The sequence below is a fragment of the Mugil cephalus genome, chromosome 14 (assembly GCF_022458985.1).
Source record: "Mugil cephalus isolate CIBA_MC_2020 chromosome 14, CIBA_Mcephalus_1.1, whole genome shotgun sequence".
Classification (NCBI taxonomy): domain Eukaryota; kingdom Metazoa; phylum Chordata; class Actinopteri; order Mugiliformes; family Mugilidae; genus Mugil; species Mugil cephalus.
In genome coordinates this window covers 6,784,633-6,809,591 of record NC_061783.1, presented here as the reverse complement: position 1 = coordinate 6,809,591, position 24,959 = coordinate 6,784,633, and the positions used below count along the sequence as shown (strand labels likewise).

The following is a 24,959-nucleotide window of genomic DNA, read 5'->3' as shown; positions in this document are numbered from 1 at the left end:
ATCTGGATTCCTCTTGAACAAAGTCATGGACATGTTACCAGGAAAGAAAATCTGACTCTACTCTACTTTTTTGACAGGATGTCATGACATGCTCCAGATGCAATGCTGTTTGTCATCAACTGCTCTATGATACAGCAGATTGCTAAAACAATCAAACCTCAATTTCAATCTGGTCGTCTGACTGTAGCGTCAAGCATTAGTGTTGTTTTCACAAAATCTTGAAGTTAGCTCAAGAAACTTTTTCTTTGTGTGTTATTTCTGCTATTTTTGTGTTATTGCAGCCTTTTCGTGTTTTTTGAAATTTGAGCCAAGTTGATATAGTGACAGCATACATGTTAGACTGAATAGTACCTCTAAAATGCAGGCAAACCTTCCATGAATGACATGAGCGTTGTTTTGAATGTTTTCAGTCTCTAATCCTAGTCTAATCCTTAATCAAATTTCCAATTTAAACCTAGTTAATATATATATAGACATCTGCCTTCCAAAATCAACATGGAGCTAATTAATAGTTGTGATGAGGTAATGGGTTATATTGATTAACGTACATAGCACACACGGACTGTCACCCAAGCTAAATCCTCCCAAAGTTATTCAGTTGGACATTGCGTTTGTTTATATGAGCAGGCCGCAAGCAGCAGGGTAACGATAAGGGAGAAAAACTACAGCTTGCAGTTCACAGGCAGGAGCCAAGAGATGTCTATAAAGTGAAAGAAGCACTGCGCTGTTGGAATATGACAGCCAATCCATCAGAGAAATGGAGGCTGTGTCTAAAGCGCCAAGGAAAAAGTGCCTGGAAGTATTATAAATAGTTGCGCCTTTTAAAGGAAATTGGAAGTTGTCAGACACATGCCATCTGCATTTTTTGAGTATATGGCCAATAGAGGCACTCTTTGAACATGACTGAAACATCGTAATATACAAAGTGGCGGAGCTGAAAGCCTATCTGGAAACGACTGGATCTCCTGCTGCACGGAGAGAAGTCTGTTCCCAGTGCAGTCACAGTGTCAAGGTGCCAAGGCTAATGAATGAGTTCGCATGGCATCTATTAACCTTGCTTATACTTATGCTGTTTGTGTGCTTGTGTGTGTGTGCGTGTGTGTGTGTGATTGCGTTTCGCAAATGTCCATCTTTGAGAGGACAGCTTAAAACAAGAAGCCCTCTAAAACTTAAAATGAGCCATTTTAGGGTTTAGGTTTTGGTGTTGCAATCCAGGACAGCTTACGTAAAGCTGGTTACGGTGATCTTAGTGTCATACGACATATGGCTTTAGCAGCAGTTGCTCGGACTCACACTTTTCAGGGCAGATGTTAAATGTCTTTCATTTACACTGTTCCAGTTTACCTGATGTCACACTACACTTATTCATATGAAAATATTACCAACTTGACTGACTCACCGGCTAAGTGGCTAAAGGTACGCTAATCCTAGCAGCCAGGGAGTTAGCTTCTAATCAACTGATTGGAACATGAAGTATGCACTGTATGTTATTTACAATTATATTTTGTTTCTGGCTAATCATAATCTTTGTAGCTGCAACTATATTAATCCCGGTTTGATCTATAAAATCTGACTTTAGTCCCAAAATATAGGGTAGAAGACAGAGCAGACGCTTGTTTATCCTTGGCTTCTATCACTGCATCTTATCCTCTGACAAATGTAAAATATATCCTTTGCATTGTGCAATTAACATTTATAAAATTATGATCGGGTGAAGCAGGAAGAAAAATGTGTCTCGCCACTTTAAGTTGAATGTTGGCAATAAATATACCTGCAAATTCTGTGAAGGCCTCGGCTGTCCCTGATGGAAACAGCAACTATCATTAGCCGGTGTCTAATCAGAACCAGCGGCGGTGTTATTATCATCATCCATCACGCTGGAAGATGTGAGGAAGACTTTTTACACCTTTTACACATTTACAATAGAGACAATAAAACTTGTCATTCTTATCTTCTGTCTTTATTTTAAATATGAACACCCATCATCCACTGTTCTCCCTGCTGGCCTCTTAGAAGGGAATTTGTTGCATTCAGAGCAGAACAATTCACTCAGTGGCAGCTTTATCCCACAAGTCCCCAGAGTCTTGAACTCCGTTTATACAAATATATCTATAAATAATCATTTGATCCTTTTTTTTTTTGACTTAAGTTTAAGTGAAATGTGCAATGCTGGTGTGTAGCCTGGATGGAAATAAAACAGCCTGAGAATTAAAAATGAAAAGTACAACATGCTTCACATAAACAAGATCTCAAATAAAACAATGTAGCACAGATGAAATACGACTCCTAGAAGTGAAATATGGCAACTGGTTTTGTACTAGGGGTTGCATGAGTTCAGACATTTTTTTTTTTTTTTTTAAATCAGCTGTTATGTTGAAACTGATTAGTTGGTGATGACCTCACTAGTAATAGCAGAAAATAAAGCTTCGCAACAATGAACTCTATTGAAATCCTTGACCTGAATACATGTGCTGAGAACAGACAGCTCACATGCTACATAGCGTGCGCTGGAGATGTGTATAGCCTGTATAAAAACGGGCTGTAACTCAGCACCATCAGTAGCATTTAACAGCATTCCACTGTGTGCTGTCAGATAGCACTGGATGACCCACTGGGCTTCTCACCTGTCCTCGTCTCCTCTTCCCTGGGGTGTATGTTGCTATCGTCACGTGATGAGTGAGCAGAGGACATGATGCTTCAAGCGTCATCACGCAGTAGCATAATTATTTATTTATCTGTTTATTGTCTGTGCCTGTGCTGGACACGTGAGGACACGTACCGGCCGGATACATCACGTATCGTGGCCGTATTTTCATTATGACTCTTGCGATTGTTAACAGGACACAATGCTGCCGTCTAACGTCTTGCACTGCCAATGCCTTTATCCACATTTTCACAAAAGCTACTTTATTTCTTACTGATGGCGCCCTTCTAAAATTCCTACATGTGTCTGATATTTATAGGTTCCTTCTATTCTGGACACAAAGCAGGTGTTTAATTAATTAAGTCTAATCAGATTCATGACCACTCCCAAATAATGTAGTCGTTTTAAAACGGCCCTGTCTCTGTATTATACGGTCATTCGTAGAGTTCTTGAAACTACGGTTAATTGAAATTATCACAGCAAGGGAAATCTTCCTCAGGAGCCGGTGAGCCATATGATATGCGAAACATTTTACACTGTGTACATCAAATGACATTATCAGATTTATTTAAGTGAGAGATGAAAATGACTCCTCCTTAAATACAATTTGTTCTGCATGCCTCCGAAGCAATTGGTTACTGGCGAACATTTTATTGCATTAAGACACCGTCGGACGCCGCCAGTGGGGTGGCAGCGCGATCCACTTTCTCCAGATCTGAAATGAAATGTAAAGGCAGTCTCGTGAAAAGATAAATGCAGAACACGGTGTCACATGATTTACATCATATGGGTGAATAAATATTTCAATTTAAATGCAAAATCCTGAGGCGGACGGAGGCTGTAGATCAGACAGACATTTTGGTGTTTTACCTCAAGAATCATAAATAACATCCAATGCAATTACTCCTCTTCAAATGAGGTTTTAAACCTTACTTGTCACGGCGCATCCTTACATTAATGTTTTTATTTCCTAAACCCTGTGTTATTCTTACTCTCGGAGTAATTGCTTCTGTCCTCTGGCTCATCAAGCTGACTGATATCTGCGGGAAGACGCTTTCTCAACATCTCAGCTCTCTCCACAGGGCCCGCAAAAAGCCACTGCTCCTCTTAAATCAAAGTTAAACCTGAGTCTATCGACCCTCCACCTTCATCGAACGCCACATTTCATTCTGCCCCTCAGCTTAAGGTGTTCAGCTTTAATTATCAGTGTGTGCACTGTGTTTGTGCGCCTTCCCCTTTGAAAAGACTCCCATTGTCCCAAATAAACATCGGAGCCCATATTTTATCTTTTTTTTTATATATATATATATACTAAGTAATTTAATTTCCCGAAGACCCGGTGGACCACTGAAGTCTGTTTTATTTCTAAAACAGCTCTAACACTTTTCCACCATGGAGGATCCCGCACTGGAGCATGCTGTATCTGTTATTAAATTCAACCCGCCGCCCTTCCAGCGGATTACGCTGGATGTAGAATTGTTGCGTTTCATTTCGTGTTGCATCGAGTTTGGTAGAGCTGCAGTTGGGATTTTTTTTTTTTTTATTTATGTTCATTAACATCAGTGTCGCCGACACTGTTACGAGGCTGTTATCTACTTTTTAACTGGCTTTTCTTTTCATCTGGGGAAAGTTAAAAGAAGTTCGCTCCAGCCTTGTGATGGGGATCATAAGACTTTTGTTTCATGGAGTGCACAAATCCACTTAAAATCCACTTAATTCTTGCGCATGCACGTGCATTGATATGGTTATTCAAGTGTATTTATTCCATGTAGTTATTGTGTTGCTGGTCTTGCCACACTGAATTGATTTGGTTATTCTTTATACTAACACAAGCGTCCTCCATGATCACAAACATGGGCTTTACATGTAACCACAAATGAAAGGAACTCAAATTTCCCACTTCACAGACCCCTTTGTTCTGACCGAATGTAGCCGCTTTGAGAGAGTCAATCCGACACCATATATGCGGATTTATTTCACGCTAAAAAAAACACATGCACACACACCAAAAAAAAGCAGAGAGCAAGAGGCAGTGAGTGACACAGTAACAGCAGGCTCTCTCCGGTTCCCGGTCACAAGCGCTGCGTACCTTTAAACGTAAATTACCAAAGACGGACGCAGCATATGTGTTCCAGGTGTGCCACACTAATTAAAGACCCCTCCCCAGGACAACAGCGGCTACACAGGGACTGTACACACACCACGTTTAGCCCAAAATGACCCCAATAACTAGCACAAATGATACGCAAAATACTTGGTACCATGAAGTTTTGAGAACGTTCACAAACATATGCACACAGTGCTATGTGGGCAGGACAAAGCAATGCAGATTATTTCTGGTACACACCCGTCTCACTCACTCACTTTTTACTTCAGTACATTTATTTACAAAGATTGTATACTGTGTGTTTTAGATCCTTTTGAATACGTACTATTATGTTGATCCATCTGAAGTTTGCACAAGAGTGAAAGGGAACAAATCTGCCTTTAACAGCTACTATTATGGTTAATGTAAGTCGTGATTGGTCTACCAATTAGATCATTTAGTTTACAGCTTATGAGACGGATCTGAATAAATATCCCTGTAGTATAGTTTATTTACATTACATTTCCATCTTTGTGTTTTTATTAAGCCTTTTGCTTTTGACTTGATGCAACATGGCTCTCAACATACAGTTTTAACCACTGTATTCTTAAAACGATGATTCATTCCAAAGGGATCCAACAGAAGAACAATTAAATACAAAAGAAATACCAGACAGAGGACGTTGTAAACTGCTAGAATGAGATACTGAAACTGTTGCAAGTACTCTTGACCAGGGATGCCCACACTTCTTATTACCTGGGGGGCTACTTTTACAATGATCAAGTCAAAGTGATCTACCTACATGTCATATATGTGTGTGTGTGTGTGTGTGTGTGTACTGTTGTCACACTGTTGAAAGCTTTGTTTTTATTATACTAAGAAAAATTCAGAGAAATAGCGCCCTGTCCCTTTAAGAAAGTCTTGAGTTGTTGTTGTTGTGCAGCTGTGGACGTGTGCTGCTGATCTGAGGGCATATTGCAATAAAACTGTTGAGACAGATAAATGATAGACTAGCGGCTAAAACATTTTTCAATGGCACACTATTGACCCGCACTACCTTTGCGATCTATCGGCATGTTGGGCATCCCGGGTCCTGACAAATCCAGTGAGCCCCCCTCTCCCCAGACTCGGAGTCTTTACTTGACTATATCCATTTGTACTACTCAAGCGTTGTATAAATTTTGTAACTGTTAAATTTACACCTGGTGTGGCTGTCATTATCACATTGATTCCAGTGTCAGACCCACTATCCATCATATTCCCGTAGTCCCAAGCTCCGTGTTGACCAAAGCAGGGCATGAAAGAAAGCGACGAGGGCCCTGATAGCGATGATGACAATGATGGCTACCGTGATATCCACAAAGTGTTTTGATGCAAGCTGATAAAAAAACACCCTTTTTTTTCCTGCACAACACAGGGCCATTTGTCATCATGCAAGGACAGTTGTAATCATCCCTTTTGCTTGCCTGCACCATCAGTCTTCCCCTTACCATGTATCAGGATCAATCGAGGCTCATTTATTTTAATCATCTCTTATTTGCTAAACTGGCAAAGTCAAAGGAGGACAATGGAAACAAATCTTGTTTTTGAGATGAGCCTCCAAATTTGTACTTTTATGCAACTTTCAAGCGGCCGCATCCTTTGGAATAATAGAACGTGAATTAAAAAACAAAATGATTGCATGTTTTTGAAATACATTGTCATAGGTTATTTAAACAAAGAGAAAATACAGTAATACCCTTTATTTTTGCATGAAAAATTTGTATATCACAATTTTAGCGTGTGTCAGAAATACACTATCCAGAGGTGTCTGAGATAACAAGCGAGAATTATTTTCTTTTGCATTTCTTTTCAATTTTATGCAAAATGTTACATTCCAGATGGTAATATTACTTGAGTCATTTTGAGTGAAAAGTTGAATAAGCGTCAAAAAATTAAATTGAGGTCTGTGCGGAGTACGATGCAAGACAGCAACAATCAGGCTCATATTATACTAGTGTGACTTGACAAAACATGTTCTTACAACAGAAAGACCGAGTTTAGGTGTCTATGAATGAACGTCCACGACGGTGAGTACTTCTTGATCTTCTGATTTTGTGTCCCTGTCCCTGACTGCCGTGCTATGTCCACAGAGGCTGATTCATTTTTCTTGGCTCGCCAGCAACATTGCATGGCCACACTTTCCCAGGCCAAGCCTTTTCACCAGTGCCAGCCTCATAATGCACATCCATGCTGACGTGTCAATCTCCATGACAATCTATAGGTTGGCACTTTGGAGTTGTTGTGGAAATCACCCTCCATGGAAGCCACTTATGTACTCTAGCTGTACTCGTTGTACCAGGTACTTATGTATTGCTGGTGGATGTCAAGCACACTGCTTGATCACTGCTGTCAGCGTCTGCTGCATGTATGTACTCTCAGCAGAGTGGACCCCACCAGACCGTCACTGACTTTTCATCTCGGCTGCCAAGCATGGGCTAGATCACCCAAGAGTCCCCGGCCCATCAGAAATGCTCACCAAGGTCCAGTCTGAGAATATGGAGCCCCTTTATATAATTCAGCACTTAACTCTAACTTAACTAATGTCCGACCTGTCGCCAAAATTCTTTTTGCATACTTGGTGCAAAACTGTTTCCAAACTGGACTTGGTTTCACAAAATGTTGGTGTTTACCATTTTGGACCATACAAGTTCCTGTTCATGCATTTAGACCTGAAGAACTCGTGTGCCGTGGGGGCTGCCCTTCATTTTTTGTTTATCTAGCTGACAACCTTGTCAACATTGTCACCCCCACCAACTTCCCTGGACACCAGGCTACTAAAGATATGGCGGCACAGCTCCCATTGAAAGCCATTACAAAGCTCCCCCATCCACTCATTGCCAAGTACCAGCAGTTCCTCAGCATGGTAAACTTTTGCTATCTCTTTCTCCCCTGACTCACACGAGAAAGCAAAATGAGAAAATGCAGGGAAAATATGCCTCTTTTAGCAGTTTGGGTTTCTCTGTACATGCACCCTACAGTATATTTCTGTGAGAACATTAGGGCATGACACTGAGACATAGTGAGGTTGGACTGACAAGTCAACCAGCACTTTCACTACAAAAAAAAAAAAAAAAAGAGCACTAAAGTGGGGGGCACAAGGTGGACTAACACGTAGCTCAGACTCTTCTTCTGAAGAGAGCTGGACTCTCCTGTCGATTACTCACAAACTTGTACAGGACCAAAATAAAACCTGTCCTGTGTCTCAGGCTTCATATCATTTTTTATTTTTTTTTTTTGTCTATCTATCAATCTTTTTTTTTGTTTTACCTTGGCCTACATTTTGAGGTTTAAAATGTGTGATGTCATGATCCCCCTGCCCCTTTGCACTCCCTCCATCCTCCCCCCACCCACGCCATGCTGACTTATGTATACATCTGTACAGGTCTATTTTGTATTTTGTTCTACTACTTTTTATATATTTGCAATACTTTAGCCAGGAGCTCCCACCCAAACTTTCGATATGTACACACATAATGACAGTAAATGATTCTTGAATCTTGAATTGGCCCAGGCAGCAGCTGATGAGATAGTTGTAACTGAAGCACTCAGTCTGATACAAACAACTACATGTCCATTCACTGTTTCTTTTACCGACCAGGCTATTCAATATACAGATGCAGTTAATTTATGAAATAAATAAATATCTGTACTCAAGTGATGGACTAGGTAGGAGGTTAACTAACCTGTTTCCATTTAGCCGTTTTGACCAACCGGATGTTCCTATCTATCCCCATGGCAACAACATCCAGTCGTCAGTACGTCACTACTCCTCGTCCTTTCTCCATTGTCCACATAACATGCTGCTAAAAGGAGACCTACCTTGATGCTTGTAGTGAATACAAACTACAAAGTGAGTTTTCTGCGTGCCGTTGTTTCTTTTCTGACATTCGTTGTGCTTTTGGTCAGTTGCATTTGCCACCACGGCGTTTTAGCGTCGTTATTTGCCAGTTCGAGCTGCTGCTAGTTAGCAGCTAAACGGCTAAGAAGCTCGGCTATAGTTTGTGGACTGTCACTGATAATATCGCTTATGCGGGTTTATCTTACTGCCGAATTGCGTGTCGTCGCCTAGCTGACACCCCAATCGCCCTGTTTTTTTAAAATACATGTACACACATCCGGTTACAATGTGGTTACTTGACGTGGATGCTAACGCTAAGGCTAACCGCTATTGGCTATCACGCTCGGTGGATGGGGGTGTGAAGTGGAGTCGGGGCTGCGTTAAATGTGTCAACGGCGTTGGTTGTCTTGTCGGTTTGACTGAAACACTCGAGCGTGTTTTGTTAAAAAGAGTTTATGTTGCTGTCTGCTTGCAGGAAGAGCAAGTCTTGTGCAGACTCTGTTAGCTTCATCGGTGCTCTTTGTTTGCTAATAGCAATGCAGCTTGCACACGATGGACGTTCGTGTACATTGTAGGTGTCCAATTTCCACCATAAGACATTCTTTTTGGGCTATACGAGACACTTTTAGAGTTTCTGCATAGATTAGTCACAATGGGTTGTGCACAGGTTCGTGAACAAATATCAATACTTTCTCCAAATCCCGAATTTACCCCTATAATTTACCCATATTTTTGTTTCCTCAGTTGTGCAGGTTCTAGGACAAGTAGTAACATTGCATAGAAACGTAAACAGTTAAATAATAGATACAGCCCTTTTACCATATAATGATAGGAATGTTTGGCCACTAAATTTTGGGTACAGTGTGCATTGTCAATGTCACTTCGGGCTTAGAAAAGCTCACAAGACATGCAGCAGTTCAGTTATCTGAAAACATAAAATCAAAGAGGAGACTTGGATAAACTGAGGTAGAGCTGTTGGTTGATGCACCGATACCACTTTGTGTCAGAGCGTGTAAATACACAGTCTCAGTCACACCCATATTTTCATTATTTTCCACATTGTAGATTAATACTGAATACATCAAAACTATGAAGGCATACAAACAAACATCTCATAAGACCTAAATCCAGATATCCAGTAATCTTATGTCCTTAACGTTTCTTGGCCTGAGCATTTCTCCTCTTCCCGTTGTTCTTCTTCAGAAGTGGATTCTTTTTAGCAGTTCAGCAGCTGCTCCTCCGAACAGCTGATGTTGAGATTTATCATCCAGTTGAACTCTGTGGAGCATTTGTGTTGACTCTAACCTGTGGTGCTGGTATTTTGTGTTAATTTGTGATTTCTGTGGCTGGCAGCTCGTTATTATACACGTTCAGAGTAACACGAATCTCAGATTTCCTGTTTTGAATAGGTAGTTTTTAAAAAATCAATTCAAGAAATCAGTTGGCTTCTCCTGCTGGTCGTGCCTTATTTAAACTTTGTATCAAACTTTGTATTATTCTGTGCAACTCTCATTTGTCAGTGGACCGCAGTTTGAAGCGACGTCAGGTGAAGCCTCTTGCTGCCTCTCTCTTGGATGCCTTGGATTACGACAGCTCAGATGACAGTGACTTTGAAGTTGGAGATGCCTCAGGTAAGCATCGTCTTCATCTCTGTAAATGTCCTCAAAACTTCGAAAAAAAAAAAAAAAAAAATAAATAAAGACAGGTCACAACAAACAAACAGTGATGCACTGCACATTGTAGGACTGTAATCAATCTAAGAAAATCTTGGTTAATTGAAACTGTACCTACTCTTCCACTAATTGATTGGTTATTGGATGAAAAAGAAAGTCATGTTCATTCATTTTCAGTCAAACATTACAAAGCATTAAGTCACTGGATCTGGTAACATTTTTATCCTGAATAACAATTCAGTTAGACATTGTGTCCTATTTGGAAGACCAGTATATTGAAATGTACTGTGTATATCTTTGTTTGAATTTTATCATGCCTGTATTCAGGTTTGTCAAACAATAGAACAGTAACCAAGCCTTCAGAGTGGTAACATCATTGCTCCTTTCTCTGTTTTTATTGCTGTGCTCTGGTAGGGTCAGATGGTACAGGCAATGGCAGCGATGAGGAAGGGTCTAAAGCGAGCGCCGCAGGATCAGAAAGCGAATCGGACAATGCTGCGTCTGCAGAGGATGGTATAGATGAGGAGGAGGCTAAAGACCTGGCTGCTGAGGACAACTTAACCGAGGATGAGGACAAGAACAAACAGCAGCCGTCCTCGGACAGTTCCACCAAAGACACACCCACTGTCACCCCGGCAAAAGGCAAACGCAAAAGCAAGAAGACTCCCGAGCCAGAACCGGCAGCCGATCCTGCGGCTGAATCTACCTTGACGTCCGAACCTAGCAATGTGAATGCTGAAGAGTCTCAAGCCGAGCCTAAGAAATGGAATTTCCGCAGGAATCGCCCCCTGCTTGACTTCACTACCATGGAAGAACTGAATGAAATGGACGACTATGACAGTGAAGATGACAACGACTGGAGGCCCACAGCTGGGAAGAAGAAAAGCAAAGCAGCTGCTCAGAAAGGAGGCCCCGAGGAAGAGGATGGGGGCAGCGCCAGTGACGACGAAGACGACGATAACGACGATGACGACGACGACGATGATGACGACGACGATGACGACGACGACAAGGAAGATGGTGATGACAACAACAACAACAGTAGCAGTGATAGTGAAAAAGAGGTGAAAAAGCCTAAGAAGAAGACGAAGAGTGGCAGTGCTTTTGATGAGGAGCTGACAAATGATAGCATGTCCCAAGGAAAGGGCAACGAGGTGAGTGCAACTCTCGCCTTACAAGGTCTGATTAACGATGTGTTTCATAAAGCTAGATAACACTTGTTATCTCCGTTTACTTCAAAAGCAAATGAGAAACGGGTCTTATGGGTATGTGTAATGTGATGGGTCACTTTTAGCGCCTTCATTTTTAGCTCATTTAAAATATCAATAGTACCAGAATCAGAATTACTTTATTAATCCCAAAGGGAAATTACTTTTGTAGCTTCTACTCAAAGTGTAACAGTGTTCAGAACAAAGAGCAATGTAGGCAATAAGAATAAGTTAGAGTAAGTAGCCAATTATAATAAGAATACACACATCAGTGTAAAAAAAACTTATGTTCCAAGTTGTTGCTCTATAACAACATTGGATATGGGGTATTGCACAGTGGGAAATTATTGCACACGGTGAGTCCAGAATCCAATCATATATAAAGAAATATGTACAAGTATATGAAAATAAAGTGAACATGAGTTATTGCACGATATCAGTATAAATGTGGTTATAAATATGGGTTATAGTATGGGTTACAGTGCCAGTGGTGACTGAAAAACAGTTTCCACTCTAATCACACCTCATCCCCTACATCAATGCCAACACAGTTTGTACTTTAGACTGAATCAATGGAAAACTTTTCTGAACTTCAGCTTCTAAATAAACAATACATTGTATGCATTAGTATTTCTAACTGGTTTAATGTGAAGCTGTATCTCACACATTCTTTTTTGAATTACTCACACTGGTCTTTAGGGCTGGGTTTAAATAATCTCTCTTCATTTGAACAATTCCAATATCCTCTCATGAAATCCTTGCATCAGTTTTTAAATAAATGCCATTTCCAGCATCCTCTCATTAGAGTTCTCAGTGGAGTCTCACTGGGCTGGTTTTATGCAGTCTAGTCTCACAAGGCCGTGCATTGAGTTTAGTGAAGCTACAGCACTGAAAGCTTTATAAAAAAGGCTTATAAAACAACTAAACTCACCAGTTTGTTGGGGTCTTTGAAGCCAGGTTTTTCATTTTAAGTTGCTCAGGCTTTTTATGAAAAACCTCTGGTCCACACAGTCTGCTCACTTTTTCATAGCCCAGAAAACAGTGTTCACACAACAAAGCTGTCACAGCAGACACAACCAAACAATTACTGAGTTGTGAGAACTATGTAATCCCTTCTTGAAAGATTAAGTTTGAAACAGTAACTGCAGCTCAAGATGTTGAATTGCTGTACTGTTTGAATATTATGTGGCAGTTCATATTATCATAAGCATTATTACTGGACATGTAGCTGAGAACTGAATTCCTGGACAGCGTCGTTTAGTTTTTCTTGTTTAAAATAATGGAACTTCCTGAGCCTTAACAGCTAAAGTTGTCCCTTGGAATTGACTAATTGTGATAAAATGCTTGTTCATTAAGGTTTATGTTTGAGATGGTTCTTGTGGGTCAGGCTTTATTAATAAAACGCCGATGTAAAGGGGCTTCCAACAAGCTACTGAACATTAGAGCAAATTTATTCTTCCACCTTTTCCTAGTTATCTAGACCACTGCAGGCAAATTAGACAGCTCGCCTGCACATTGCTGGCTATGGCACTGCATAATAAAAACAAAATATAAGTCACTAATTCAACACATAATCCAATGAGAGGTTTAGATGTTATCAGGGTGAATCCAGGAGAGTGCCTCTGGTTTTGCTATAATCAACTTAGCACAGTGTCCATAAGCATTGTATATAGGATTTACCGAGTGCCAGTCACTGGATCTGCGGTCAGAACAGAGGGATGGGACGTCGATAAGTGGCTTTACTGTGGATTTGTATCCTAATTCCCCAGGACGCTTTGCTCGACCGGTCCCAGACCTGGAGCACTCAGCACATCCTCATCTGCTGCGTTTGTCTGGGAGACAACAGTGAGGATGCAGATGAAATCATCCAGTGCGATAACTGTGGGGTCACTGTGCACGAAGGTAAGTTACTGATGAACTTCAGTAAAACTGTAACGTAAACTTTAACTTTGACATCAACCAACCCGCTTTCCCACGGTCGCTTTTTGAACAAGCTGTTGGGACAATAGTTGCTCCCATGCTGTGCATCAGTCACTGCCCTAAAACTCCACCAGATAAAAGTGTTTTTGTGCTTCATTAATCTTTTGTAACGTTTAATGATTACAAAAGATGAAAGATTAGCGCATTGTAGATCTACTAATGACGCCCATTCTGAAGCCTGTGAAGCCTGTAACTGATGAGTTACAGGCTTCACAGACTTCAAATGATTTCCTTGGATGTGTTTTTCATCCACAGCACATCACATGCTTTCCTGTTTTGGAAGGGAGACGTGTGTGTGAAACAATTTTTCCAACTTTCCAAAAGCAGTTTATACAGCAATTGGTCATTTGTGTGATGTGAAAACAGCGTTTGAACTTCTCTCCCAAGGTCTGTGTTGATACGACCAAGTACAACACACTATTCATTCATTACTTAGGAATATGAGCGCTTGCCTGTTCTGATAAACATTTACATTTCGTCTTTGCCCTCTCTTTATACTTTGAAAGCAGACTATACTTGGGCCTGCTGTTTTCATATTGGAGCTGAAAAACCAAACCTAAACATACTGGGATGTATTCAAATGAAGAATGTTCTACATTTGAAAGCGCAGGTTATTTTCCAGGTGTTCCAGCAGAAAAGAACTGAATGAACATTTACATTAAGATGAACTTGTTTGTAGTGCTTCATTTACTTCATTTATTTAATCTTATTTTGATTGTAGTTTTGCTATGTGTGAATTATTTCTTTTTCATTCTTTTGTCAGTTTCATGTTGAGTCAGGAACACGGGGGTAAATTAACAGCAGAGCTCACACCAGCACATTTATACTGACATTTCAAAATGTCAGTGTTGAATAATATGCACTGTCCTCTATAAATAAGCCAAGGGGGGGAAAAAAAAAACACATTTGGAAGATTCTGTACACTGGCTTCCTGGAACACTTAATGCTGTGGAGCCGGTTTTAATGATTTCAGCAACACCCATGCTTTTCCTGTTACGACAAGTCAACGTGTCTAATTCTTTCAGCGTCAGCCCAACATGTCCGTTCTTAAAACGCAGGTGAAATGGCTCAGTTGTGTTTTATAATTTTCACTTGTGCTTTACATGCATAGCTGCATTGTTGATGGCAGGAAGGAAGGAAAAGATTTGGTGCTTGCTAACATACATGCTATCCTACCCACTGAAGTGCTTTATTTATATTATTGCCCAAAAGATATTTAGAGTTCTGTGAAAACTCTCTCTCAATGTTTTCACTGAAAAGAAAATGTGCTTGTGTGTCCACATGGAACTTATCCTGTACAGATACGCTGTTGTTTGAGTAACTGCAGAAAGAACATTTGTAAATGTAAATATAATTTGGTAAGGTTCAAAATATCACCATATTCCTCTTTCAGTCTTCTCTTGTAAAATTCTATACTTACTTGTGTTGTTACTTTGTTAGATTAGATTAGAACGTCTTGTTTCGGCTTCATCAGCTGAGTGAGTCTGACTGCCTGGAGACAAAATCGATTACTTTGTGAGTCATCTCTTTTGGATTGGAGCCCTCTCAAACACCCACAGTTAAGGCTGACCACTCAAGGTGGATCAATTTGACACCAGTTATTTTCATCCACTTTATTTATTCAGTTATTTCCTCTCTTCCTGTATTTTTAACAAAGGAATGTTAATATAAATTCAATAAACCAGTCTAAATATGACTGTGCCATCAAAACTCACTGTGCATCATGGAACACTATGGAATCTGATTTTAGAGGATGGAAAAACATCCATGTTTCCACACGTGTTTTCCCTATTCTGTTTTAAAAAATATATGATTCGGTATTTCAAATAATGAAAGGATCATACAAGCTGTCGTTCTAATGTTCTAATCACTCAAGGCAAGAAGTACAGAGTGTGACTGAACACATACTACTAAGCAGAGATGTGCCTGTCTGAAACACTTCCTGGTAAATACCAAATCTAGTCCCCAATTACCAAATTTATTAAAAGCAAATAAAAAATGCGCCAATATCTTTCAATTTCATATATACTGTAGATGACATGACAAATAACCAAATATTAAGCAGGTGTGACGATTTAGATGGAACATTAAACTATTATTAAATAGACTAAAAATATGTGAAGTGTGTCAATATTATTTATAAAGTGTGTTTAAGTGAAAATGTACGGAGTGGACCAGTCACAAGATTCAAGGCTGAATAAATAAAAGAAATATAAAATGTAGAAAGAACAAATTATCGGCCTAGAGTGCCTTACCTTTTAACAGCTATTTGGAAACATCATACCAAACATAGTTGAAATGCAACACACGTTTTACTGGCATGTGTTTTACGTGGCTGTATCAGATCAAACATGGTCTTAGGTCTTGATCTTACTATGTGCCCTGAGATAACAACATAACTTGGATAAAATTGAACTGAATGAATTCAATCCTACTCGGCTGTGGGCTGAGCTTTAGAGTTTTTCCTCATCACACAGTCCAAGAAATACAATATGTGTGTCCTCACTGCAGAGTGTTGTGTGGGCAGATATTACACTGATCTACGTTACTTAACCCTCACCTTTGTGTGAGATCTGCTTTGTAAATTGTCCTAGTTACTAGGATGGTTTTGTAGCCTAGCTGACGCTTTAAATTCACTGTCATATTTTGTGGCTTGCCTGTAGTCTCCATTTAATAGTTATGCCCGATGCTCCGTGGCAACATAAGGTTTTATTGGGGGATTTCCTCCCCTGATGTCATTAGAATATTGAGCAGTGAAAATAATAACAGACCTTCATTAGATTATATAATTAGCTGCCATTTTCACATGCGTGTAATCACACGCTGCACACCCACAACTTGCACTGCACTGGCACAGTCCCTATCTCTGTGCTTAGCTGAACTACATCTTGTAACCGCAAGCACCTCGGAGGTAAAGGCAGGACTGCTTCGATTATCTCAGACTCTTTTATGACATGTGCGCGCGCGCAGACACACGGCAGCGAAGAGGGAGGACAGTCCTAATCGCCAATTCTCCATACGCAGACACAAAGATATTACGAGCAGGTCTTAAATTTATCTTGTTCGTTTGGTTGGTTGATATTTTCTTCCTCTGAGACACGTTTAATCTCCCTGAAAAGAAACAGAAGGGAGACTAAGTGGTTTGCAGTGGAGGCTTCAGAGAGAAGAGCCAGTGGCAGCTCTTGCGGCCAGTTCTTATCTTCCTCTCCAAGGACATGAATGGCGTTCCTTTCTCTGGAGCTGTGGAATATTCAACTTAATTTTACCAATCAGTTTGGTGCTCCTGTGTACTTGTACAGTAGATATATCAATTGTGCTGTTAGAGGTTTAAATCGATAGATGAGCTACTTTCTGCTGAGATGTACTAATTGTTCTAATTTGTTATTTACAAACCAAAACATCGTTTCCATCTCTTCCCCTCTTCCCCATCCCCTCATCACTTACATGCTATACCTACCAAGGGTTTTTACATGGTGTGTTTAGAAATTTATATATAGAAATGTCTATATAATATATAAAATATGATTTTTTTGTTTTTCTTTTTTTTTTTTTTTTTTTGTATTGTTGTAGCGTTTGGGTTATCCGTTCTAGGCTATTGCTGAAACACAGAAGTATGACGCGTCCTTTGCCAGCTCATTTACGGCTTGACTTGATCATGTTGTATTGTCCACACCACCAGTAAATCCTTCTTTTACAGTATTACTCATTGTAACACTTCAGTCACTCCTTTTAAGAAGATGAGAGAAGAAAAGCAGACTGAATAAGCTTAGAGAGGGAGAGAGAGAGAGAGAGAGAGCAGTGGTGGTTGCAAATGAGACAATTCAAACGTTATTTTGTGATTGTTTCATAACAGTAAAAAGCACAAATAAGTTTCGCCGCAATTCTTCGCAACGCTGCAGGGATTTGTGGTTCTGTGTGAATGCGGCTGTCAGTGTGTTTCTGAGAGGCTTTTGTGATGTGTTCATCGTTTCAGGTCAGCTCTACTTTACATACACCATGTAAGGACGACATAGCGTCGTCCTTAACAGTCCTTAACTTGTTTCTGTCTCCTGATAGAACTGGTGTGTAGAGTTTCAAGGCGTTCTGGTTTGCACCTGCATTTTCATTTCTGCCCACACATGTTCTGTTGGATTTTGCAATTCAGTTCAACGTTGAATTGTGAGGTCGTTGCTTACAAATGGTTAAAACAATGTATCTGTGAAGCATTTTATAAATAAAGTTAGTGTTCAGACCGATTGGCCAAAACATCCAGACCTGAAATGGGCAGGTCTGGTTAAAATCTTATATATATATATATATATAGATATAGATATATAGATAGATATAGATAGATATAGATAGATATAGATATAGATATAGATATAGATATAGATATATATAGAGAGAGAGAGAGATGTAAATGTTCAGTATAACCTGTGAGTATTCCTGATAGGTTAGACTGAAAGCACAAAGTCATTTATGTTTGTCTTTGGCTTTTATATTTATTTTTCCTTTAAACATTTATTTTTTTATGCTTACTTTTTCAGTTACGTTATTTCATTGCTGTTAACAAAATGGGTACTACACAGATTTGAATATATCATAAATGACCCATCGGTTCATTATTGCTATCTTGCTTTGCCGCTGAGCCCTAATAATGTGTAAAGCTGCTAACATGATAGAGCGTCTTGTGTAGCTTAACTTCTTGTCATTTATTGATGGAACACTAATTTATTCATAGTTTTCTGTAATGTACTACAAATAAGCAGACTAGAGTTCGGCATCACTTTGTCACCTCCTCATATGTCATTTTCTGATGAAAAAAGCTGCAGCAATAGTTTGGTTTTCTTGACACCTCTCTTCAGTTGTGGAGAGTCCTGGGAGAACAGAGTGTGTATTTGTGTGTCTGTCTGTGGGGATACAGGATTCTGTCCAATTATCCATTAAGCTCGCACTTACACAGAGAGGTGTACATTTGAATTTAAATTATAACATGACTGTTGACATTGGGCCTTTGGGCCTCTGATGAAAGATGCAACATTTAATTTGAGGGACACAAGTTAACTTTTATTGTTCAGTAAATTCGATGTGCTTAAGCTCTTACTGCAGGGTTTCTACTGGACGGCTTGACCAACTCCTTCTATCGCTTCGCGCTGCTGTTGCTGTGTAGTGCATCATAAAACCACATCATGGTCACTCGCAAAATGATGCCTAACTTCTTAATTAAAATGAGAATAGTTTTCTGTAGTGTCACACCGCATTTGTTATTGCCACAAGTAACGCCAGTAGCTGCTCCGTTTAACGAGATTCTGGTGCCGTCGTTGACATATGGTAATTCTAATGAAACATTTCACTCTAAAAAAAAATGTAAAAGGCCGCTTTTACATTTTTTAGAGTGAAATACTTCATTAGAATCCCTCATTCTGCCTTGGAAATTGTGTGAAGATAATATGCTGTAAAGGTGTAGTACTCATAGAATACTTGCTCATTTTAGTGGTCATAAAATTCCTCGCTTGAGGTTAGACAAGGTGAAACGAGGAAGAAGTTTAAGTCTGCGTTGAGATGTCGGTATCTGCAGCCAATATTAGTCAGTCTTGGTGCTTGACTGCACTGCTTCTCTTTGTTCTGGCGTTCTCACACTGTCCGGACACCATCGCTCCGTCTCAGACAAGAAGGGAGTTTGACATGAAAGGTGGGCGCGCAAGACCTGTGTGAGGGATCAAAAGCCGGAATGAGCTGGGCTCCACAAAGCAAGTAGCTACACAGAGCGCATAAAGGACGCCTGTTCTTACTGGTCTGCCTTTTGATTATCTGTCTCTCATCAGTCATATAGGAAGACGTCAGCACCACAGCGCAAGCTCTCCTTCTGCTTTTATTCGGCAGCTTATTTGCCAAAGACGGCCCCCTTTGTTCCACGTTCTTGTGTTGTGGTGTCTTGTGATAACATGTACGATATTCTCCAAAATTGCAGTTTACGGTAACGCGTGCCAGCCATAATGGTTTGTCACCAACATTTTGTTCACTAAAAGACATACCACCGCCGACAATGTGAGTACATGTTATTCACGGGGTTGTTGTGAAGGACCTTTGGCTTCATATCGTCTCACACCAATTTAAAAGAAAAATCTAAATCCAACAGTTTTCATTTTCATTTCATTTTCCTCCCTAGACTCTGTCTTTTCTTCCCTATTTATGGCTCAAAAATAAATAGTTGCATGTAGTTTCATATGACTTTTGTTGGTTCATTAAGAAATTAAAAATAAGTTTTTAATTGAAAAGTTTTTAATTGAGCAAATTATTTGGTATTTGTTGCAGTGATTAGTATTTAAAGCAGCAGAAGATTCGATATGAAATAACATAAAATAGGGGTGAAAACATGAGTGTTGTATAATATTAAAAATGGGTAATTCACTTATCCCGGCCTGCTTATGTATTGTTAAACCTAACCATAGTGACAACTGCTGTGGTACGGATTAGGGGCCTTTTAAGACACATTATCAGTTGTATCAGCCTTAAAAAAGGTTGATCCTAGCGTAGCATGGTTTTGGGTTAAAAAAAAAAAGAAAGAAAGAAAGAAAAAAAAAGAAGCTAATTTGTATTAATGTCTCACACAATTTATAACCTGTCAAGTGTTTCCTGTGTTATGCACAGAAAAATACTATAACGCTTCCCAAAAGCCCAAAGCTACATACAGTATTTAGATCTTCACGGGTTTTCATACACATGGGATTTCATTTGCGCTCCTGGATACATATATATTTAATCGGTCAGCCTTTGTTAAAGGTAAACAAACTATTTAACCCTCCATCTCAGAACAGTTCTCTTGGTTCTGTTAACTTTACCTCCTTTTTTTTTTTTCTTTCCTGCCAACCTCGTCATTTCTAAAAAGGATAATCTCTCCTTCAGGGATTATGAAGCTATCCTGTAGTCATCACTTTTTGTCAGCTTAGCTCATATTAGCCAGCAACCCATGGCTTAACGGTCTGAGCTTTGTATCTCAGTTCAAAAGGAACACCGAAGATTTGTGCCATGGTTGAGCAATAAGTCGGTTAAACCAGTATGGTGGTCGTTCGCAACCCCCAGTTCTACGGTTCAAAGCCCAATCAGTGCCGATGAAACTCCCAACTGTTGCTAGAGGTATTTCAGTAATACCTTTCTTGAAGAAAATAAACCTCGAGTAGATCTGTATTGGAGCTAGCAGGTGTAGCCGCGTGCCCTTTTCACAGACTATGGGGGAAAATCGAGGTAGAAATAGGCGGCAGTTTTGTTCACATCTTGGATAGTTAGATTCAAAATACGTCTTCCCTTTTGAAGGTCATGGCACACTCCACAATGACTTAATTGACAGAGTGAGTTGATGTTCAGAAGAAAAAATAGACTGCAAAAATCTGAAGATACAGCCTCTGCAGTCACTAAAGAGCAGAGTTCAGAATTAGTGATTCAGTTTGACAGACAGCAAATGGTCTCTCAATCAGAAGAGGACATGCGCCCACCAAACAAAGTGTAGAGCTGAATAAACAACTCTGTCTGCCCTCGTGTTTGCTTTTGATGGGCTGCCCAACTCCCCAGTGTGGCATCCAGTGACAGGCCTGCAGAACACTGAGCTTTTGATTTGTGAGCCCTTCCCATTGCTTAAAAAGCCTGAAGGCTGCTTGACTGAATTAGGAGTTGGAGTGTTATCTCCCAAACAGAGGCAGAGGACTGATTGCCGCTCTCATTGGTAGTGAAGAGCACGTTTGCCTGGTGTAATAGCTGCCATAGAAACCACATCAGCCAAGTAATTGTTTCGGCAACCTCAGAAAATTAAGAAGACGACATTAAAATGCGTTTGTGTGGCTGGTTCTTGCTTCTCTGGGGCTACATTTTTTTCTATCAAATGTTCAATTTGTGGTGCTGCGACGCCACGGAAGATTGACAGCTTTAGACCGGAGAGCAATGGGATGTATTTTTTCCTACTTTGTATCCTGTTTGTTCAGGATTGCAGATTTGACTTCACGTTGTGAATCAATGACTGTAGGTAACGATAAATACAGCTTGATTCCAAGTCGGGTCTTATTTTTGTAGTTTATGATCAGTAGGAATATTGATATTATATCAGTACAACATTGATATTAACTCTAGTTATTAGTTGGATGTGGTTTGGTCCGAGCTACGATTAGGAGGATGTTGTATTTGGGTGCTAGTTTGGTCCGCATGTGCAGGGCGACCGCAAGACCATTTGTAGGTTAATTTCATCCCCCATTCACTACCCGAACCAGGGTCTGTATCCTCACCCTGCCCCTTCCCATCCCGGGGAGAGAGATAGCTTGGACACCCGGCCGACACAATTTATTGAACGTAAGATAATGTGTCGGTGGCTGAAAGTCACTTAATGCAGGGAAAACGGGGTTGTGCGGTGACAGCATGGAGGGGTGTGACTCCCAGACGCTGGAACTCACTGTTAAGCCTTCTTGAGGTGTCGTGGGCCTAACTTAACAAAACGCTGGTGAAGGGAGGTGCCCACTTTAAAACCCCAGTGATGTGCGGCGTACTGGCTACTGTCATTGTCTAGGCTAGTTAGCTGGTGTATTCTGGTTGGTTGCTAGCTGGTAGCTCACTGCTAACCTGCTGGTCTGTTTTTCAGTCGGACTGGGCTTCTAAATGCGTTTTACCTTTGATTTTGGCACAAGGGATTGTAACATCCCATCCTCTGTAATAATGAATTCACCAAGCGAATAGCTACAGCTTAAAAACACAGCAGCGTTATGAGAACAGGGTCCAGCAGGTCTCAGGCAGACAGATGGTCCGCGGCGCCCAACACATGCGGCCTTTCCTCACTCCTCTTCAGTTCAGTCGCTGCCCTCCTTTGATTCATTTGTACATTGATTCATTCCAAACCGCTGCACAGTACAGCTTGAAACCGCGGTCCTCGCTCTCAGCCGCATGCGATGCAGCTTCCTTCCCCATTCAAGCAGCTTTTATGACGTGCCACTTAGTCTTCTGAGGGCACTGACATTATGTGATGTTCATGTTGCTGCCCTTTATGGAGCCAGTCACGTGGAAAACAGGATGATTGATGTTATCTTTAATGAACAATGTAATTGATATTGCCTCAACGGCAATGCTGTCCTGTGTTTCCAGGGTGTTACGGCGTGGATGGCGAGAGCGACTCGATTATGAGCTCGGCCTCCGAGAATTCGACGGAGCCGTGGTTCTGTGACGCCTGTAAGAACGGAGTGACTCCCAGCTGTGAGCTGTGCCCAAACCAGGATGGAATCTTCAAAGAGACAGATGCTGGAAGGTAAGAGACAGCAGCACTTTGACCCGATGGTCAGTCGTTATTTATGAGAGCCAGCGAGTGGATCGTGTTCAGAAACAAATAACTCCTAATGGCCTGAAATGGTCAAAATGCCGCAGGCAGCCAAAAGGCTATCGAAATTGTACATATATGCAGTGCTGGGGAGAAAAAGGAAGTTGGATTAAGGAGGAGAGAGAGAACTGGTGGAGGAATGAGAGAGGGGGATGGAGGGAAGGGAAGAGATAGAGGAAGAAAAGAAGTGAGAGAAAAGAGTGTGTTATGTGAAGCGTGGAGACTTCAGCCACGTTATCGCTGATAGTGCTCCTCAGCCAGGCTGCACCCGAATTTACTACTTCAGTAGAGCATGAAAAACACAGCAAATTAAACTGTGAAGCGGTTGCTTGCTAGAGATGGATATCTTTATATTGGACTTTGGATTCTCTTCCCTAAAGTCCACATTTGAAATTGTGTCACACCAAACTGTAGCCAGAGTCTGGGGCCACATAAATCTGTGAATCCTTTCTGAAGTGTCTAAGAAACTCATTGCAGCCCATTTAATATTAAGTTTCTTGTTGTCTGCAGTAATTCTCTCCACTAAATGCAAAAATAAACCACAATAGATTTAATCAGTTTTATTGCATTCCTTGAAATCCGCATTAAGAAATCAATACATTTCAAATGCCACCTTATAGAACCAGCTTTTTAATCTTTTCAAGGCAGACTAACGTGTAGCGTGTTGTCACTCTTCATGAAAACGGTTTATCGCCCGGTTTGATTGTGTGTGTTAATTTCTTTCAGATGGGTGCATGTGGTTTGTGCTCTTTACGTTCCTGGAGTAGCGTTCGGGGACATCGATAAACTGCGACCAGTGACACTGACGGAGATGAATTATTCAAAATACGGAGCCAAGGCAAGTTCTCTCTTTACATGCTGATGTCGGTTGGGTTGGATGTTCATAGAGATTTACTGACGTATTTAATGTTTTGCCGAAGCCGGCGCTTGGATTTTCTTTTTGATGAGTGTAACCTGACTGTATATCCAAATCTCTCATATTTCCATAGTTATTTTTGAATTATTATTGAGGAGCGACCACATTTTTGCTTGAGCTGTACTGTAGATTTTTAGCATACCACTAGGTTTGCTTACGTGGCCGGCAGATTTTAAGGTTTTAACAAGTTACCCACCATTATTTCATTATTACACCTTGATAACAATTATGTGCATGCCTTCTCTGACTACCCCATGAAGAAAACCTCCATAATGCATGTAGAACAGAAAGCATGATTATGATGGACTCAGAGAATCCAGTCGTCACTTGAACCTAATTCCTGTTGTATTTGTTCTCCTTAGGAGTGCAGTTTCTGCGAGGACGCCCGCTTCGCCAGGACCGGTGTATGCATCAGCTGTGATGCAGGAATGTGTCGTTCCTACTTCCATGTCACCTGTGCACAGAGGGAAGGACTTCTCTCTGAGGCTGCAGCAGAAGAGGTGGGGAGAGCACTCTGCGTGTTTTAACACACAGAGCTATATTATTAGTGAATATAACAACTCTGCGGCCAGTTGTTTTAATGACAAACCATCATGAAGCGAGTTTGCATTTTATTACGTAGGCACAAATGAGACACTAGCAAACCCCCAGGAGAAGGCCTTCCAGTACCATTTTCCGCGTGGTTGAGAGGCTTTAGGCTGTCACTCCTAACCAAAGGTTTTGTCACTGGCTTTACATGCGACTTTCAGCGTAACTAATTACAAAGATATTTTTTTGTGTCACCAATTAAACAAAAATAATTATTTCAAGATTCCCCTCAGACATGTTCACAGATTTAAAAATACTGCATACTAAATCCACTGAATAATTGCTCTGAATAATAATGAGTTTCTATTTTTTTCTTTTTTTTTGTAAAACGCTTCAATTACCTGGTTAGAAATTCTTAAAATGACACATACGTCTCCTCCCTCACTGAGGAATCCAGGGGCCATGAATATGCAAATATTTCGAAAGTTATTTGAAAAAAGAAATTGCTTCACTGAGTGCAGCTTTCTCAGCGTACAGTTTACATTATGTACATCAGTCAAAAGTAGAGATCGACCGATATGGATTTTTTAGGGTCGATGCCATATTTTTATTGGCTGATGGCCAATATGTGCTGTCGATTTTTCTGATATTTCCGATATTTGGAGCCAATACTGCTTATTCTCCCTCCATTTACATGATAAAAATGACACAGTGGT

At 40.5% G+C, this 24,959-nt stretch overlaps 1 protein-coding gene across 3 annotated transcripts in view; it reads left to right on the top strand.

Moving 5' to 3' along the window:
* Nucleotides 1–8,510: 8,510 nt before the first annotated feature.
* The window catches only part of phf14 (PHD finger protein 14), a 66,657-nt gene continuing 50,208 nt past the window's right edge, over nt 8,511–24,959 (top strand). For all 3 annotated transcript variants that reach the window (XM_047604954.1, XM_047604953.1, XM_047604955.1), the window contains exons 1-7: nt 8,511–8,622; nt 10,131–10,241; nt 10,698–11,437; nt 13,261–13,393; nt 22,571–22,730; nt 23,526–23,637; nt 24,078–24,215. In XM_047604954.1, coding sequence (XP_047460910.1) covers nt 8,622; nt 10,131–10,241; nt 10,698–11,437; nt 13,261–13,393; nt 22,571–22,730; nt 23,526–23,637; nt 24,078–24,215 — 1,395 coding nt within the window. In that variant the 5' untranslated portion in view covers nt 8,511–8,621. The remainder of the gene's footprint in view (nt 8,623–10,130; nt 10,242–10,697; nt 11,438–13,260; nt 13,394–22,570; nt 22,731–23,525; nt 23,638–24,077; nt 24,216–24,959) is intronic.